Source organism: Amphiura filiformis, unplaced genomic scaffold (assembly GCF_039555335.1).
Source record: "Amphiura filiformis unplaced genomic scaffold, Afil_fr2py scaffold_50, whole genome shotgun sequence".
Taxonomy (NCBI): Eukaryota; Metazoa; Echinodermata; class Ophiuroidea; order Amphilepidida; family Amphiuridae; genus Amphiura; species Amphiura filiformis.
In genome coordinates, this window is record NW_027305514.1 from 127,649 (window position 1) to 146,249 (window position 18,601).

The 18,601-nt window shown below is 36.6% G+C and overlaps 2 protein-coding genes across 2 annotated transcripts; both read right to left on the reverse strand.

Annotated features, from left to right (window-relative positions):
* Positions 1-648: 648 nt before the first annotated feature.
* LOC140144341 (lactosylceramide 1,3-N-acetyl-beta-D-glucosaminyltransferase B-like) lies at positions 649-2,502 on the reverse strand. The gene is made up of 2 exons (XM_072166166.1): positions 959-2,502; positions 649-928 (listed from the first exon to the last, which is right to left on the reverse strand). The coding sequence occupies exons 1-2, from the start codon at positions 1,924-1,926 to the stop codon at positions 778-780; spliced, it is 1,119 nt and encodes a 372-aa protein (XP_072022267.1). The 5' UTR covers positions 1,927-2,502; the 3' UTR covers positions 649-777.
* A 4,331-nt stretch (positions 2,503-6,833) lies between these two features.
* Positions 6,834-17,364, reverse strand: LOC140144342 (uncharacterized). The gene is made up of 7 exons (XM_072166167.1): positions 16,404-17,364; positions 14,912-14,980; positions 13,578-13,873; positions 11,773-11,889; positions 9,212-9,399; positions 8,115-8,339; positions 6,834-7,494 (listed from the first exon to the last, which is right to left on the reverse strand). The coding sequence occupies exons 1-7, from the start codon at positions 17,362-17,364 to the stop codon at positions 7,347-7,349; spliced, it is 2,004 nt and encodes a 667-aa protein (XP_072022268.1). The 3' UTR covers positions 6,834-7,346.
* Positions 17,365-18,601: the final 1,237 nt, after the last annotated feature.

Here is an 18,601-nt window from a genome sequence, read left to right on the forward strand (position 1 = left end):
TCAACTACCCTGATTCCAGAAAAATACAGCACTATTTATTTATTTATTTATTTATTTATTTATTTATTTATTTATTTATTTATTTATTTATTTATGTATTTATTTATTTAAAACCAAACCACAAAATAACTATAAAAAACCAATACTAAAAATACACACATTCCCACCCCACCCACAAAACCTAGAATTAAATTTTAAGTAGATTAGAATGCAGGGTATGCATCCTGTGTGAGTGAGAGGGGGTGTTTGTGGGGGTGTATGCGTGTGAGATGTGCAGTGGATGCATGGGGGTGTGCGGGTGAGATGTGTGTGGGGGTGCTTGGGTGTTTGTATGCATGTATGGGGGCATATGTGCTGGTCAATGCTCATTTTGATATTTGTCGTCATTTCTCGTATTTATTATTTTGATGTTGTTGACTTTGTATGTAAATTTGTTGCAATTCGGTTTTTAATACTGTGATGACAATTTATGAATAAACCTTTTTTTGGCAGAGCGAGGGGTGCAAAATAATACTAAAATTCCTAATACAAATTGAACAGGAGCATTAGCTCTATAATATTATGTTATCAATCCTAACATGATGCAGTGTCATTTACATAAATATTCCACATCTCAAATACATGACGCAAATTTTGAAATCCATGCATTGTCAAAACGCCTCCAACACGTAAAAAACACGTATCTATCTTACCCCATTTTCGAAGTTTAAAGCCCCTATCAAGTTTAAAACCTTTATTATGTAGCAATGTCACGCCTAGTTTTTCCCCTACGATACTTTAATATCCATCACCCACAGCTATAAGTGTAGTGTTCAATGCTTGCTGATATAAATCTGGAATTATGTCTGTGGTCAGGACATAGCTGCCTCCTGAATGATACGGAGGATACACTTCTCCTTTTAAATCTGTTTCAGACACATAAATACCGCTTCAAACGTCTATCTTTGTTATTTCTTCTATCCGTTGTTTATAAGTTATCTGTCCTAGGCATGACTTCTGGATCATTTTATCCTTAGCATTCAAAACACTTATAATTTTCATCAACTCATAGAAGAATACAAATACGTCATCGTCGCCTTTATAGTAATATTTTGCATGACGACAGTTCTCGGAAACCCACTTCCAGCCAGTGATTAATTTTGAAGTTAAATTTCTGAAAGAGTCGCTAAAGCTACCCTGAATTATATCAGTATAGTTTGCATTCTCAATATCTATCTTATGTTGGCTTTTCATATCTTTTGTTAGTCCTAATACAAACAAAAGTTTGATTCTTTCACCCATGATTACTTTTTGTGATCCCCATGTGTTTCGAATAGCAACCCGTCTGTCAAAGTTTTGTGTACCTGAATGTATCAGCGCTATAAAGTAAAGATCCCTAGGCTGGCCAGCTCTGTTGTAACAAGCGCCTGGATGATCATGTACAAGTGTAGTGACTTGCCGAAAGTATTTCTCATTCAAAAGAAGTTTCTGTGTACTCGGATGATGTTTGGCGCAAGATTGAATTGCCGAAGCATTTTTAAAAATTGATTTAGGTCGAAAGGTGATTATATTTGGTACACTACAAAAGTCTGCCTTAAGTTCATTCCCCATAAAGCCATATCTGTGTATCATTGTCCAATTGTAACGCTTCGCGATAATAGCAATGAAGATATCTGGAAAAGGTATTAAAGTCATATTCCAGGAAGCCTGGAAAATACGTTCGGTTGCTTTCCTCGTAAGAACAAACCCAGCTTCTGACGAACAGAGTGGGCCATATGAAATGTTAGAAGATACGGTGATAAGCTTCCCTTGTAGCATTTCAGCGCTTTTAGGTTTCTCTTCGAGAAGCAGTCCAAGGAGCCGATTGTAAGACACAAAAAGTTTGTCATCGCCGAAGAAAATAGACTTTGCGTGGGAGCTCTTAGAGTGTAACCATGTGACACCCATCAGGAATTTTAAAGTTGAATTCAAAGTAGTGTCAAGAAAGTTTCCTTGAATGATATCCCGATATGGCTTTCAAGTTGTACCATGTCCTGTATCGTCTTGACATTTTCACCTTCCGTAGTGGGTAGTCCAAATACAAAAACTAAGCAGACGTTCGAAGTCACATGCCCAGTTCCTTCAGTGTTCAGAGCATTACGAACAGCCATTCTGGATTCAAATGATTCTGGTGATGAAGCAATTACTGACACCAAAACCATCGTGCTTTTTGTACACAGCGGTAACGGTATTACTTCATCTAAAGTCTGTGAGAAAAGACCCTTATTCACGCTATGGAAACTCTTATTACGCTTTGACAGTGGATCTGAAATCGTGCGCTGAGTTTTGATGCCAAATGTAGTTGTCGTCAAAATTAACCCGATGTAAAATTCGAAAATTCTTAATATGGCGATAGCTGCAATCATGATAAGTACAATTTTGGCAAATCGTTTTCTTCTCAACATGTTGACATTAAGGGACGAAGATACAGTCCTAAATAAATGAAATCGAACGTCAACACAGAAAGCTGCACACTCAATTATATTAATTGACGAGCCAAGTAGAGATTGTTTTTTCTAAATCAAATACATTCATTTAATACTATTTTGACTGAAGCATGGTGGTGCTACCATCAGCTGTGATTTTGTCAATATTGTAGACCAAGTATGTACAATTAATAACAAACGAATAGCTGTTATATCGATCCTACTATTCTATAACACCTACAATATGAGCGTTATTGATTGCAATCTCACTAAGCGTACTATTGTGCATTTAATTGCTTTAGACACAGAAATGTTTTTATTCTATGTTTAAGATAATATCGATCAATGTAAAATATCATGAAATTAAATATTGCTCGATACATAATATTGTTAAGGGGGTACTACACCCCTGGCCAATTTTGTGCCTGTTTTGCATTTTTCTCAAAAATTATAGCGCAATGGTGACAAGTATGATATGTAATTTATAGGGGCAAGGACTACAACTACTGCACTTACAATTCAGCAACTCAAGGCAAGTAGTTATTGATTTATTGATCAAATATTGGTTTTCCCTCATTTTTGACTGTAACTCCACAACTGTTGTCTGTGCTGAAATAAAATTTCCAGTGCAGTAGTTGTAGTCCTTGCCCCTATAATATACATATTTTACTTTTCACCAATGTGCTATAATTTTTAAGAAAAATGCAAAAATAGAAACAAAATTGGTCAGGGGTGTAGTACCCCCTTAATGGTTAGAATTATAAAATTCTTAATAAAGATAGCTGCAATTGTGAAGTGCAAATTTGGCAAATCGTTTTCCTTTGTTATATTTTGAATATCCTCTTATTTAATCAAATATTTTGAGACAAAGCAAATGAGTTGTGATTATTTTGTTAATTTCATAATTCTTTGTCAATGACGGGAGTGAAGATTATAATCTTGGATTGCAAGTCATTCATGCATATAAAACATGTATCACTTTTGAATGACAAACCGAGGATGTTTACCAACTATATGCATGCCTAACGCAATGCTGTTGATAATTCGATTCATCCCATTGAACTACGTGTTTCGATCCATTGATGTAAAACTACTGCCATTTTGACAATTTAGACTCTTATTCTGTCATTTTTCACCACATATTCTAAGAAAGATATTTAAATTTGTAACAATATTGGGAATAGCTGCTCTAAACTCCAAGAAATTAAGCTTTCAAATTGGGTAAAGTTCTTTTTGGACCATCGGGTCATCAAGGAAACTCATCGCCGACTGATCTCAGTTCATATTCGCGCACGTGCTTAAAGCCATATTATAACATTTCTGTAAAAATAGATTAGTATTTATTTTCCATAAATGTTAGCTTTTACGTAGTAGATAAAGGGTGAGAAACAGACCATTACCATAGATAATCGGTGTCTTGTTGAGGTATGGTGAGCATGTTAGTCGCTCGGAAGGCGAGACCCCGAAGTGGTCGAGCCTTCCGAGCGACTAACATGCGAACCATACCTCAACAAGACACCGATTATCTATGGTAATGGTCTGTTTTGAACCATTTATCTTACCTATACGGCGAGCCAAAATAAACGAATTTGTTGTTATGGTTTATTCATTTTCCAAAAGACAAAAAGAAAAGCTGATATGATTTTCTTGTGTAAGTTTAGCGTTTTTCCAAAATAAAAACACACTGGGACAGCGTAATATTCTCCTCATGTGTCCTGCGTTCGAGTCTATGAGTCTTATTGTAAGTGATTTAATCAAATCAATACAGCATTGATTTCAATCTATTTAACGCGTTAAACGGGAGATTCTATTCAATTCACTCGATAGCCTTATTAATTCTTTATACATATATTCGTAATATTAATAATGAATATGTAAATAGTTCAAAGGTCAAATTAAAAAGTGGGTGTGTTTTACCTAGATATGACGGTAACTCAGTTAACACCATAGAATATATATTTATCTTTAATATACTTATACAACAAATGTCCTGAACAAAATCAACGCATATTCCTGGGTACCCTCCTCGACCTATTTTGGTTGGGGTTAGGCCGCGGATTGTTGTAGTTACTAGTTTTCTACATCTAGTCTTGTGGCCTGTAATGTACTGCATTTTAGGTGCAAAATATCCTTGGTTGAACTTAATTTGTAAGACCTCATGGCTATGTTTTGCTACCTACTTTGTCGGAATCTGCGTTAGTTGGGAAAGGGGGGGGACAAAGGTAGATTAACATCCCCGTCCTAATTATACAGGCTTTAAGAGATATAATACAAACTAATTTGCATTATTCAATAGAGGTGTTCTTGGTGTCATTCAATACACACAAGTATTGTTTACCATCTTCATTTAAATCTAATATGCATAAACTTGCATAATAATTTATGCTGATCGTGTAAAATATGTAAAAGTCAAAATTAGAGCCCTCTCTTGTTTGATCACGTCATAATGTAATTTTAAGTTTGTTGAAATGTCCAAAAATCAAATAATGTGGCCAGTGTTTCTAAATATGAACATGTAAGTCTCTTGTTCAAAATTTATTGACCTGACCAAGATTATCTTGACCTGACCAAGATTATCTTGACCGGGCCAAGATTATCTTGAACTGTCCAGATTATCTTGACCTGTCCACATTACTTGATATAATCAACAGTTGACCAGACTTTGAACAAAAGAAATACAATAGATAATGGAACAAAAGAAGAGGGCTAGACGTATATTGTCAGATATGTCCCCTTTTAATTTTGAGCCGAACAAGTGAGGTAAAGCATAGAAAATTGGAATTTACTACTAGCGCCCATGTATGTTACTCCTGCGGTTGTAATACGGTACGATCCTCGGGTGGGGTGTGTGTGTGTATCCCGCACGCCGTGTAATAATCGAAATTATAAAACGCCGGTTCCATCGTTTTATTCAAAATCTCGGATTTTGACAAAACTACAGCACATAAAAAGGCTTGCTTTTGAGGGCGTTTTTCTCAGCAAATGTTATAGTATGGCTTTAAGTAAAATAGTCCATTGGATGTGAAGTTCACCATGATATTTTAATTGTATAGATTCCAACACATTACGACCCCCCCATTGGAGCAAACATATTACACATTTCAAAATTGAGGCGTTTGGTAAATGGTATACAACATTGGATAAGGGGAGCTGGGACTGTCATGAACTGTGCACGTGTCCCAGCAATTTTGCACTTGATTGTAGGTCACCCAGCTGAAGACCAAAGGTTTTGGTCGTGGTTAGGCCCGTAGCAAGGATTATTATTATTGTTATCTTTCTGGGGAGGGGGTGCTACATTCTAAATGTTGCTTAAAGCCATATTATAACATTTCTGTAAAAATAGATTAGTATTTATTTTCCATAAAATGTCACCTTTTACTGTCAGATACTTAAATAATGTTGAGCCGAACAAGTGAGGTAAAGCATATCAATTGGAATTTACTACTAGCGCCCATGCATGTTACTCCCGTGGTTGCAATACGGTACGATCCTCTGGGTGTGTGTGTGTATGTGTATCCCGCACGCCGTATACTTAGTGTGCATACGTGTTCGACTATTATTTCCATCGTAATAATAAAACGCCGGTTCCATCGTTTTATTAAAAATCTCGGATTTTGACAAAACTACAGCACCTAAAGTCTTGATTTTTGCAGAGGATCTTTATTGACTAAAGTACATTACAATCGTGTAAAAACCAGAATTAAAAAAAAATGAGGGCGTTCTCCTCAGCAAATGTTATAATATGGCTTTAATGTGCTTTTAAAAAATGACTTATTGGGTATACCGTGTGAAGCCCACATCCTTTGGAGCAAGTCGTCACAGCCTTATGGGGACCTGAGCCTCGGACATTTTGTAATCATAGAGATAGTTCAGAACTTGTAACGTCCCACAAGGTTTACACACTTACACATATTTGGTCCCCCTAAAGATAAGAGTGTCCGTAGGGGTGGTGATATGTAAAAAAATGTGTTTTCTACCATCATTTATTGCTTCCATGTGTGAATGCCTCACCATTTTAAAACGTTTTCTTGCCCTTTATAACCCGATATTTTAATGTTATTAAAACGTTTTTTACCTAAACCAAACCCCAACATATAACTTCTTTAAAACGTTTTTAACACATTTTTGTGTTTCCTGGGTAATATTTTTGAATGACCCTCGTATATCTTGATCCAAAAATGTCCTGCAAAAATCACTGTACAGCGAAGTTCACTGTATATTTGAACTTTGCATCCTCTGTGTATAAAACCCTCGCACAGGCAATTTGAAAAATGGTGCTGCTTTCACCAATCACTCAATTTCTAAAGGAGACAGGCTTTTTCTACACTGATCCACAGTTGGCTACCACAGTATTGTCATATGACAACCTTTACAAACGTGTCATATGTGTTGTTTCATAAACCAGATCCCAGCAAGTCGATAGAAGAATATCAATCCCGTGAGGAAGGGGAGCACTTTAACGTACTCAAAATCTCCTTCGTTGTTGCTGTATTAATGGCACATTATTGGTTATACAAAATGAATAGTTCACATGCACCTTTTTTAGACTGCCAACAATTTAGAGAGCCTAAACCACCACTCTCTTAATACAATCTGAAACGAGAACACTATTGCTTCATAATTAATTCTCTCAGTTACTTTTAAAAACCTCATTACATCTACGGGGATTTTCCTACATCATGCAATGTTCACATTTCGCCTTACGAATAAACTAAGATATGGACTATATTCTATCACAGCCTGAAATTTAAGTTCTGAACAATAACTTTAAATCGTACTTCGGTCGTATAACTATTTTTAGCTATTCTTGTCGCTCTTGCTCCAATCGAAATTATGTCTTGTTGTGGTGTCTGGTTTAACACGTGTTGGTTTTTTATTTTTAACTGGATTTCTTTTCTTTTTTTACGGACGAACGTCAACTTTGAGTTTTTGAATATCAACTGAAATGTTTGTGTAGAGAACGCTGAGTGTAATTGTTGGTTTCCGGTACTGAAGATTATTCAAACCGTCAATATGGAGTCGTTTTTTAAAATGTTTCAACAGGTGAACCCTATAACAAAAACAAATAAATTAATTGATTATTTATAGATAAATGAATAAATCAATTAATCAATAATACAAAGAAATGAAATAAAGATAGAAAGAAACAAACTAAGAAAAAAGAAAGAAGGAAGCAAAAAAAAGAAAGAAAGAAAATAACGAAAGAAAACACGATAGAAAGAAAGAAATTAAATTAGGAAAGAAACTAATAATCAATATTGAATCACATCGTATTACAATATCACACCATATTATACTGATGAATCAGCGCACGTCGTCAACAGCGAGCTCCACTGACTGAGTTTTGGGGTATTTTTCACTGGTTTGCTGTCATTTACTCATCAGGCGGTCCACCGTTATCATAAGGACTATGCTAATGATAAATTTTAAAGACTATGACTAAAATCATAGCTATTATACTTTTTCATATATGACGCTAACTAGTTCATCTCGTATATCTACAACACAGCGCTACTAGTAGGGTTCAATTGCCTATTATGGGTGCCCTTGTGTTGTGTGCATACATGTAGTTAATAATAACTGTATGATGTCAGTAGTGAGTCATTAAAAATGTATAATATATAATTCATCTCATGGCTATGCGCTATTAAGGCAGCAATAATATCTTACCGTTCTGGCATGTGCGGAGCACTATGATGATGATGTTTAATACAATTATAGTATCCTGTTGGTCCTTTAGCCCGTGTGATGTCTAGTTTAGCTTCTTTAACGCGCATACGAATCTCATCGTCTTCACCGCCCCAGCCCCAGTAAACATTAGGAAAACCATTAATCTGGAATACTTGACTCCGTGTTAATCCTGTCATACCACCAAATAAAGTTGAATACAAAATACTAAAACATAAAAAACACACATACAAAAAAAAAGATAATAGTTGATGAAGGAAAATTTTATCACAATTTTGTAATTATATTTGTGATAAATATTTGTAGATTACATTTTTGTTCATTCTCTCACCTCGGTATTATCCCAACAATGTTTTTGTGATTGAATTAGGTTAATTTTTTTTGTTTGTTTCAATGGTCAAGCTATGTGTATACTTTTGTGTGTGATCATGACGTTAAAAAACAGTTTGTGAAATTGCGTTTTGTGAAAACTTCAACAGCAAGGGGATAATATTCACGCAAAATTTGCTTGTTTTTATTGGAGCTAGCAGAATAGGATACTTCTGGGAAAAGTATAGCAGGTTTCTAAATACAACATGTCATATGTTATATCTCGTAGCAATGGGGGTAGAGAGGCGGGAGAGGGGAGGGGGCATTGGAAGTGGACAGGGAGGTGCATTGGTGGTAGGAAAGGAGAGGGACAACTCTTTCATGGGACATTCTCTCCCCTTGCTTGACCCTCCCTTGTGGGATACTGGAAGTAGTGATATTTTATGTTTTAGCCCTTTTTTGACCATTTTTGTCAATAACGATTTCCATTTGAGAGTTGCCTCCACATGCCCTCCTTAAAGAAAAATCCCGACAACACCACTGGGGTGGGGGAAAAGGTGAGAGTGTCCAGGCAGGAGTGGAAGTGGGGTATTATAGGAGGGGGTAAAGTTTGAGAGAGCAAGAATAGATGGAGGGGAGAGGGAAGGGAGCCCGGGAAGGGAGAGAATATGGAGACGGGAGTGGAGGTGAAGCGGGAGGGGGTAGAGCAGGAGGGAAAAAATAATGGGTTTGTCAGCAACGACAACGTGCCTAAGATAATTAACGCTTACGTATAATTCCAGCGATCTGCTCCACTCAAGAAATGCCTAGGCATACCGCTACAGCCATAGTAGTTGTAATCACTAAGAGGGACATGATCCACGTCATGAAAAATAAAACAGTCCCATTTGGAGAAATTCAGTGCCTCCAGAAAACCTACGTTCATTAGCATAGCTCGGTTGAAGTTAAGATCGTTTGCCTGTGACAAAAAAACAAAAGGACAAAGAACAATAAAAATGCATATATTGAATATACGTAGATTATGCGATCTTGTATTATGTGCAGAATTTCATAGAAATACCAGCATTTATATATTTTACCAGTGTGCCATTTACACAGTAAAAAATATTTTAAACAACTGTTTAAAATTTTTAAACAACACTGTTTACGCCGGTCACTCTAACAACTTCTGTTTAAAGTTCAAACAACCTTGGGTTGTTTAAACTTTAAACATCCAATTGTTTACAATTTTTAACAATTTTTTAAACAACAGTTTTTAAACATCTGGGTTGTTTAACTTTAGTTGTTTAAATGTACACAGTTGTTTAAAGTATTTTAAACAAGAAATGTTTAAAACAAACAGTTGTTTAAAGCTGTTGTTTAAAACAATTGTTTAAAACATATATAGTTGTTTAAACTTGTTGTTTAAAAGTTTTAACATTTTTGTTCGTTGAAATCAATTTACTTGAGAGAATGGGCAAGAAGAACTAACTGTAAAACATGCACATCGGCCCCATGCATCTGTGCATGAGCAGTGTGAATGTGATACATTCGGAGGTGAGTGTTTGGTTTAAATATTGTTTGATGTGGTTAAGCTTACACTCACACTGTACTTGTCACGGCTGCATACTACTGTACAGCTTGCATCATTTAGCATGTACAAGTACAACACACCCCTGTGTGTTCATATAATACTCTACCACATCAAACAATATTTAAACCAAACACTTACCCCTATATGTATCAATTAGGTCTGGCATTTCCCACTTTTGGAGCAAGTCAATCACACAGTCATCCGCCATGATGATGAATCTGACCCTGATTTCAAGGAAGGAAACCCCTCTTTTGCAAAATTCGATCTTTTTTAAACAACGTTGTTTAAAAGTTCCTTTTTTGGTATTATTCATGAATTAAACACACACTGTTTAAAATTCAAGGACTGTCTTTTAAACAATGTTGTTCAAAGTTATCGTTTTAAACAGCGACATTTTAAACAGTGTTTTTGCTGTGTAGACCTCACGGCACTTTAGACGCACGGAAGTAATTGTTTTGTCAATCTTTCGTCCAAATGAACAAATTGTGAAGGACGAAGGGACCTGTAGGGAATTCTGCACACCATGAATAAAGTTCGGTAAAAAATTGCTTTCTGTAGGTTGCTTAAAAACTAAATGCAAAACTTTGTCTTTTTTCATGTTTTTAAAGACTATTCCTGTTATAATTGGATTTGGGTTTGTTTTGTGCTAAAGGTGCTAGTCCACGTGTATGGCAAGCCAAGGGGGCCAAAAGCGTGGAACAGCTACGCGTAGCTTCTTTCTCGTTACGAGCAGCTGTTTGACCAATCAAAATAGTCAAATTTAATCACGTGGTTGGGTCGTTAGCTGCGCGTAGTATAGTTATAGGTATCCTCTTTCACAATTATTATCTTGTAATTAATTTACGGAATTGGCATAGATAACGAACGGGTAAAGGAGGCCAAATCACAGCACGTGTCAAGAGAACATGTTGCTAATGCCTGGCTAAAATGACACAAAGCATATTTATTTAGTGTTTCCAAGTTTACACCGTGTTTAATAGCAAGTAACTTTATACTCGGGCTGTATTAGCGGTGCAGGGGATATGAAGGTCAAACAACAACAACTACTGATGTAAAGCGCTGTGTAAAGATATTGCAGGGAAAGCGATATCACATGCCACTGTGTAAATATGGAGAGAGTAAAATGGGTCATCAATTTTTTTTCGGAACGGGGGGGGGTTCCTAAATTTACAAAAAGTCGGCGTCAATAAATTGCGGCCCTCACTATTTCGGCATCAAAATGTTATGACCCCCGACACCCACCACCGATACACCGTACCCCCTAGACAGGCTAAAATTGTATTGAAATCAGTCTTTTTGAATACAATAAACACACTATCTGTAGTCATCTTGTGACTCCCTACATTTTGTCATTATCAATTTATGACCCCCTTCCCCTTATTTTTCTTTCCAAAAAAGTATGACCCCCTATATTTGGGATCCCCTTCCGAAGAAAATGATAGCCCCTAAATATAGAACAATCATCATTCTGTTCAGATATTACTTTAATAGCACCTATACCATTTTTTGCTGATATACTACAGATATTTTCATTTACAAAAATTAACAACGTAATATTTGTGAGAGAGGATGTTTACATCAGCTCCACGTGTTTAAAACCGCGAATCTGATTGGTTAATAAGCTGCACGTAACGAGAAAGAAGCTGCGCGTAGCTAGTCCCACGTTCTGAGCCGCTTAGCTTGCCATACACGTGCACACCGTGTATATTAAGAAATCCACAAGTACGTTTGTACGTATTAATAATTATTATTGCTTACCTGTTCGGCAACATAAAATCCAAACTCGAGCTTCTGATGTTGTAACATGGTTGTCAACTCTCGGATAATGATTGGTAGATGAAATGCACGGTCTCTGTATGGAAACACGATGGCCACCTGTGGAATAATCAGTGCAAAACTGTGGCAATTATTATTATTAAACAAGAACTCAAAGAACACATAAGGACTATTCTCTAAATTTCTTAGTTTTTCATTGTACATGCATAATAAAACGTTTTTGTGTGATTCTCTTAAAATCTGACACTTTTCCCAATTTCTGATTACTCAGTAGCACGGTTAAAGCCAAGAAATGACTGCTGATGATATTCGTGGCAACATAATCAATTTATATATTCTCTAATGCTTACATTTAGTTGTGACATTCGTGTCATCATAAAAATAGATCAAAATATTTGAATATGGTGTGTGCATTAATACCGTAATATCACCGTCGTTCTTAGAAATGTACACATGCCTACTGTGTGTTAACTCTCTTCACGCGAGTGTCGACTGCAGACGACAAGTTTTTAAATTCAAACATTTCAGAAATGTAAATTTCATTACCATATTTGGAATCAGCATGAAAAATGCATTAAAATGAGTACAAACAAGCCTAGTATTGATTCAGTGGTTCTTAAGAGAGCTCTTGATATTTTGAGAAAATATTTCAAAACTTGACACTTTTTCCATTGAAGCGCATGGCTAGCACGCAGAGCAGTTCAGTGATTCCATCTTATTTCCAATATTAAGTAATCTTGTTTAAAGTATTTATTAAAACAAAACAGAAGATAAGATCTATGCTAAATCATGAATTAAGAATAATAATCATGATAATTGTGTTAAAACATGACTTTAACATGTTTAAACATGGACCCTTAGTTATAGTTTCATGGTTTAATGATAGGCATGTGTTCTAAACAATAAATTTGTCTGTTACAAAATTATTAAAATAAGATATGAGCACAGGCTTTCGATTTGAATGATGCAACTTTTACCATGTTAAGTTACTGCCCGCGGTTCGTTGTGAGTGGCCTTATTTTCCGTGTTATTTGTCTTCAATTCTTATACACTTGAGAGAGTTCATGCAATCTTATTGATTCTTAGCTGTGTTATACCACACGATATTGCACGGTTCAGCGAGTATTACAGGTAGCTTTGAATCGCCTTTTGATAGATTCTCTTAAGTGTCCCTTGTACACAGTTGCATATTCATATTCGCCTCATTGTTCTATTTAAAATAACGATGTCGCCCGTGCACACCGACATCGCCTGGCTAATAATTACTTTGTTAGCAGAGATACTAAAATAAATACGAAAATCTTTGGATACCGGGTTAGAAAATGATGAATATCTCCTGTAAATGATTTCGTATAAAGAAACCAGATGTGCTTCCTTGCACTAGAATATATATTTTGAACAGATATGATAGTCGTTAGTTTGCGTCTTGAGAACGAAGCTTGCGTCTTGAGTCAAAAACTGACAATAATTCTGATGTATATGTGCCGAATTATATAGCGCAGTGTATAGGCCAATCGTGGAGGTAGTCTAAAAGCATATGACCTACACTAGCGAGGTCAGTCACCGGGCTAATCGGGGCTATTGTCAGTAGCCTTAGTCAGATGTCCTTCGGCCCATTATGCGACTCAAAACTATTAAACAGGTCGATACAAAATGGCCATGCGTGGTGGTGGATTCAACCTACCATGGCGATTTCTGCCATGAAGATATCGGGGCGATGACACTGTGCCCATCAAAATCCATGTATGTCCTCATTTAAACATAGAAACAAAAACAAATGAACCAACCTTCCATCTCGGAAAACACTCCTTTGGTGTCCAAATCCCACCAGGGGTATACACATAATTGTTTATCACCATTCCACTAGATTCTAACACTTTCTTGTAATATTTGTTCCCGCATTGGTCACTACTCGTAAGATAGTTACACGGCACAAAAGTCTTGTTCGAAGAGACACGATTATTGTTGATGAGATGGGTAGTCTTTTCTGCCAGTCGCTTAGCATCCTTGAGTCTGTCTCCAAATAATATTTGTTCAACTTCGTCCAAGGATACCTCGCTTAAATTGAACTTTCTTTCGCGAACTAAAATTAAGGAGATAAGAGTAATAATAATTATGTCATCAGATTTACAGTTCCTAAAATATTGGCACAAGTATTTCTATAACTACGAGTGCCAAGTAAGATGCGAATTCAAATGCTGCAGACTGCTGCATTGGATGCCCTGTTGATTTGTACACTACACACGTTTGATTTCTTTCCTACCGTGGGTTTTCGAACTCCTTTTTTTTTTAAGTAATTATCAACCGGTTTTAACAATTGAAATCTCATTTCATAATTAAGGGGTATTGGTTTTAATTTGACGCAATTGTCTTTTTTAGGATGTAATGAGTACTTTACTTTATTATTTAGATTTTTGTGTGACAAATCCAATAAAATATACTCACTGACTTGAGCTTTCGCCATCCAGGCTGATGGCTTGATCACAAGTGATCTGGTCCACTGCACTCTCACTCCTCGGGATCAAAGTTTGTTTTAGCAGTGGATCAGCGAAATGAGATTTCAAAGCGTCAACATCAGAACAACATAAGTCAGCGATCACAGATCACGTCGCCCAAGAAAATCATGTTATCAATTGGGAGGGGGCCAGCATACTAGACAAAGACTCAAATGCTGTTTCACGAAGAATCCGAGAATCAATTCAGATCCGCAAGAAGGGGCTAATGCAATCAACCGCGATGACGGCTCTTTTCTCTGAGTCACGTATATGATCCACTGCTAAAACAAACTTTGATCCCGAGGAGTGAGAGTGCATCCAAACACCACGGGAAATGCAGTGGACCAGATCACTTGTGATCAAGCCATCAGCCTTGATGGCGAAAGCTCAAGTCAGTGAGTATATTTTATTGGATTTGTCACACAAAAATCTAAATAATTTGATCTACAATCCTACCGATGCATCTGTTTACGGGAGTACTTTACTTGTTTTGCGGTTGTATAACAGTGCTAGCTCGATGTTACTGTTGCTTTTGTTTTATTTCTCTAGCGCAAACTTGTATGTGGGTTTTGTACCAAATCAACGACTATAATAGTGCTTTAACCACAGTTCAATAAAAGACTCACGTAGACCTGGAATGTCGAATTCAGGACAAGCTGACGTGGCATTAAACCATTCAGTCTTTTTTACCATATCTGCAAATTAATAATAAACGTTCAATTTAGATCTCTTAAAAGGGTTTATAAACTAATTTTTCTCTCTTAACATGCTAAAGGGATCGGATAGCAATGTTTGTACAGTAATTTTTTTGGAACATGAGAGCACATCAGACATATCAAATTGCACTCTGAATACAAGGAATGTCTTTCTGATATCAAATAATTTTAAAATAATAAAATACAACTTATAAAGAGGGGGGCGGCCTATCTGCTATGTCCTAGCAGGACATCAGTCAATACACTCTAAAATTTATTTTACTCAACCTGAGTAAAATCTTGATAGTAAAAAGGTCACAGCTCATTTTTTTTGAGTAACTTGACTCAACGAAGGTTGAATAGCAACTTAAAACTGCCTTTGAGTAAGCAGCTTACTCAGTCAAGGAGTAAATACATGACTCAACATTTGTTGAATTAACCTTTACTCAACCTTACTCAATAGTTGAGCTGTGACCTTTTTGCTAAACCCCAGCTAGATAACAGATCATAATACAAGTCTGCCATGCTTTCAACTCGGCTGGACGCACGTGGATCGACAACGCAACGTTGAGCTAGACTTACAATCTGCTTTACTCAACATGATTTTGACGGCTTTGCTCGGGCGAGGGGTTTTACGGAAGTTCGTGTTTTGCATTTTGTTGACTAAATCTTTACTCAACTTCCTACTCAACACGCTTTACTTCCAGCACTGAGTAAAATATTTTTTACAGTGTACGAGACATGCAAGACATTGAATATTAAATGTGAGGATCGCAGAGGATACATGCCTGAGAAAATGTATAATAAATATAGAAGAGAAGCTCAGGCAAACTAGCACTTTAATAAAGGACATGTAATCAGGCGCGTAGCCCGCATTGTCAGTTCGGGGAGACAAACGTCAGTATCGTCCCTACTTTTACTCCCCCTCTCCTCCTTTTCCCTTTCCCTCCCCTTCCTACCCTTTCCCTTCTCTTTCCTCGCTCTTTCTCTTTCTTCCTCTCCTCCCCTTTCTTGTGTCTTTCTCCTTCTCCTCCCCCTTCTTTCTCTCTTTTCTCCCCTTCTTCTCGTCCCTATTTTCCCGCTTCTTCGTCCCCATTTTAGGTGTCCGAGGGGCAGTCTGTCCCCTGCCACCCCGCTTGCTACGCTAATGCATGTAATCATGAGTGCGCGCTGGTTCGAATCCGAACGGTTCTGATTTTTTTTCGCTCCTTTATTAAAGTGCCAATTTGCCTGAACTTCACTTCTTTATTTACAAATACAACTTAAAGCAATAATAAGAACAGTAACATAAAAATATGTTTATCCATTCTATAAGAAAGCAGAGATAAGAGGATTGCGGTCGATCTTTTGATGAAACATGCATTTTTAATTTATAACAATATTTGGTTAATCTATTTATCAATTAACAACGACTTTTCCATACCTTTAGGATGCGTGGCACAAATAGAATGTATCGTATTATTTTTACCAATCACTCTAGGTCGAAAGGTGATTACGTGTGATACAGTGCAAACGTCACTCTTGAGTTCAATATCGCCCATGAAACCATCTCTATCTAATACTGTCCAATTGTAATGCTGTGCAATAGTACCAATAAAGATATCCGGGAAAGGAATTAATGTCATATTCCAAGAAACTTGGAAAATTCTTTCAGTGGCTTTCTTTGTAAGCACAAGCCCAGCTTCCGACGAACAAAACTGATGGTACGACAGATTGAACATTTGCTGTACAGATTTGGGTACATGGGCAAGCTTTCCTTGCAGGATTACGACATTTTCGGGTTTCACTTTACGTAGCAGCACAAGAAGCCGTTCGTAGAACACATGAAGATCATCATCGCCAAAGAAAATGAACTTGGCTTGTGACGCTCTTGAGTGTACCCACTTCACGCTCATAAGAAATTTGAGTGTTGAATTCAAATTAGTGTCAAGAAATTGTCCTTGAATTACATCTTGATATCTTTGGCTTTCCTTCATTACCATTTCTTGTATCATACTTGCATTTTTGCCTTCGGTAGTAGGTAGTCCAAGAACAAACACCAAGCAAACGCTCGATTTCACAGCCTCAGAGACTCTCCCTTCAGCGATGAGAGCTTTCCGAACAGCCATTCTGGAATCAAATGATTCTGGTGATGAAGCAATAACGGATAATACACTCTCTCCTATGCCTGCTCGACACTCTGGTAATGGTATTACAGCATCTAAAGTCTGCGCAAACAGGATATCGTTGACGTTTTGTAGACTTTTAGTGGATTTTTGCAGCGAATCTTTGATACATGCATGTCTCTTGATTACTGTTTCGAGGTAATACCCGACACCCCTTAATATTGCGACAAGCACTACAATAGCAAGCATATTTTTGACAAATTTTGTTTGTCGAGCCATTTTTTAACCAAGTATAAAATATCGAAGAAATTAAATATTCGTGGCTGCAGTACACAAACCTTTTGTTATAATGCATTGACGGTAAAAACACAAAATGGATTTGTATAATTGTTTTCTATTGTTGTATAGTATCGGTGTTCAATAAAACAATATAGACAGTTAAAATCGAAATTATCCACTTGCATAACACCATCAGGTGTGATATCTGTATTTATGAAATGTCCTGCATGCGCTATCGATCTTGTGATTTTATGTATACGCCTGACACAAAAATAACAGAAATTGCCATCACCATGTTGTTACACTATATATTGGATGGGAAAGCAGACAAACGTATTTGAATCCAAATTATTCATTACGTATCATACTGTAATTTTCATCATATATTTTGATGAGGTACACGGTTGTTTGATGTAATGTAAAACTGTGTTGATCATTTTTAAGTAAAGTTGAACAATGGTGGCGCTATTTATCTTAAATCTTGTTTGCATCTTTACAAGGTGTAGACACTTGTATAATGGTATTGGAACATCAGAAAAATTACTAACAAACTATTTGTCATGAAATGTAAGAAATAAGTCATATCATTTGACTAATTTAATTCAAAAATATATGTAACTAGCGCCCTCAATTTGCACACAAACGTACCGTTAATAGAATAAAAATTACCACAAGCAGAAAAAAAAAATACTTTGATGTAGACACGAAAATCTATATTAGAAATAGCTTTAGAATATATGTGTATTTGTGTAATAGCTGTTGGTATTGTCCAGGTCTAGAATTGAACATCATATAATATTTTTCGTAGAAACATTAATAAATGACCACATGTTTAAATGTTTAAAACTTTTTTGTTTTTGGTCACAACGTTATCAAACGAGTGGTGAGACTGGCATGAAGAAGCGGAGCTGCGACCCTGTGCCCAGCTTGGCGTCCTTTTCAGGACGGGCGGCTATAGCCATCGAAGGCATAGGTTTTAAAGAATTTGATTTTCTTTTGTATGCCCTCTATTTTGATGCAAGGATTCCTCTCTTCATTCTGAGCTATATGAGCCGTTTATTTTTTTTATCTTCAGACGCTGATAATTAGTCGTGTTGGGTTTGCCCATTTTCCATTTGAATTTGGGGTTGGAAGATACCTTCCCCTAAATAACAGCTAATAACAGTATTGCGAACCATCAGCATCCATGGTTCGATGTAGAGAGTCTTTCCTATTCAGAGGAGATATTGCAATTACA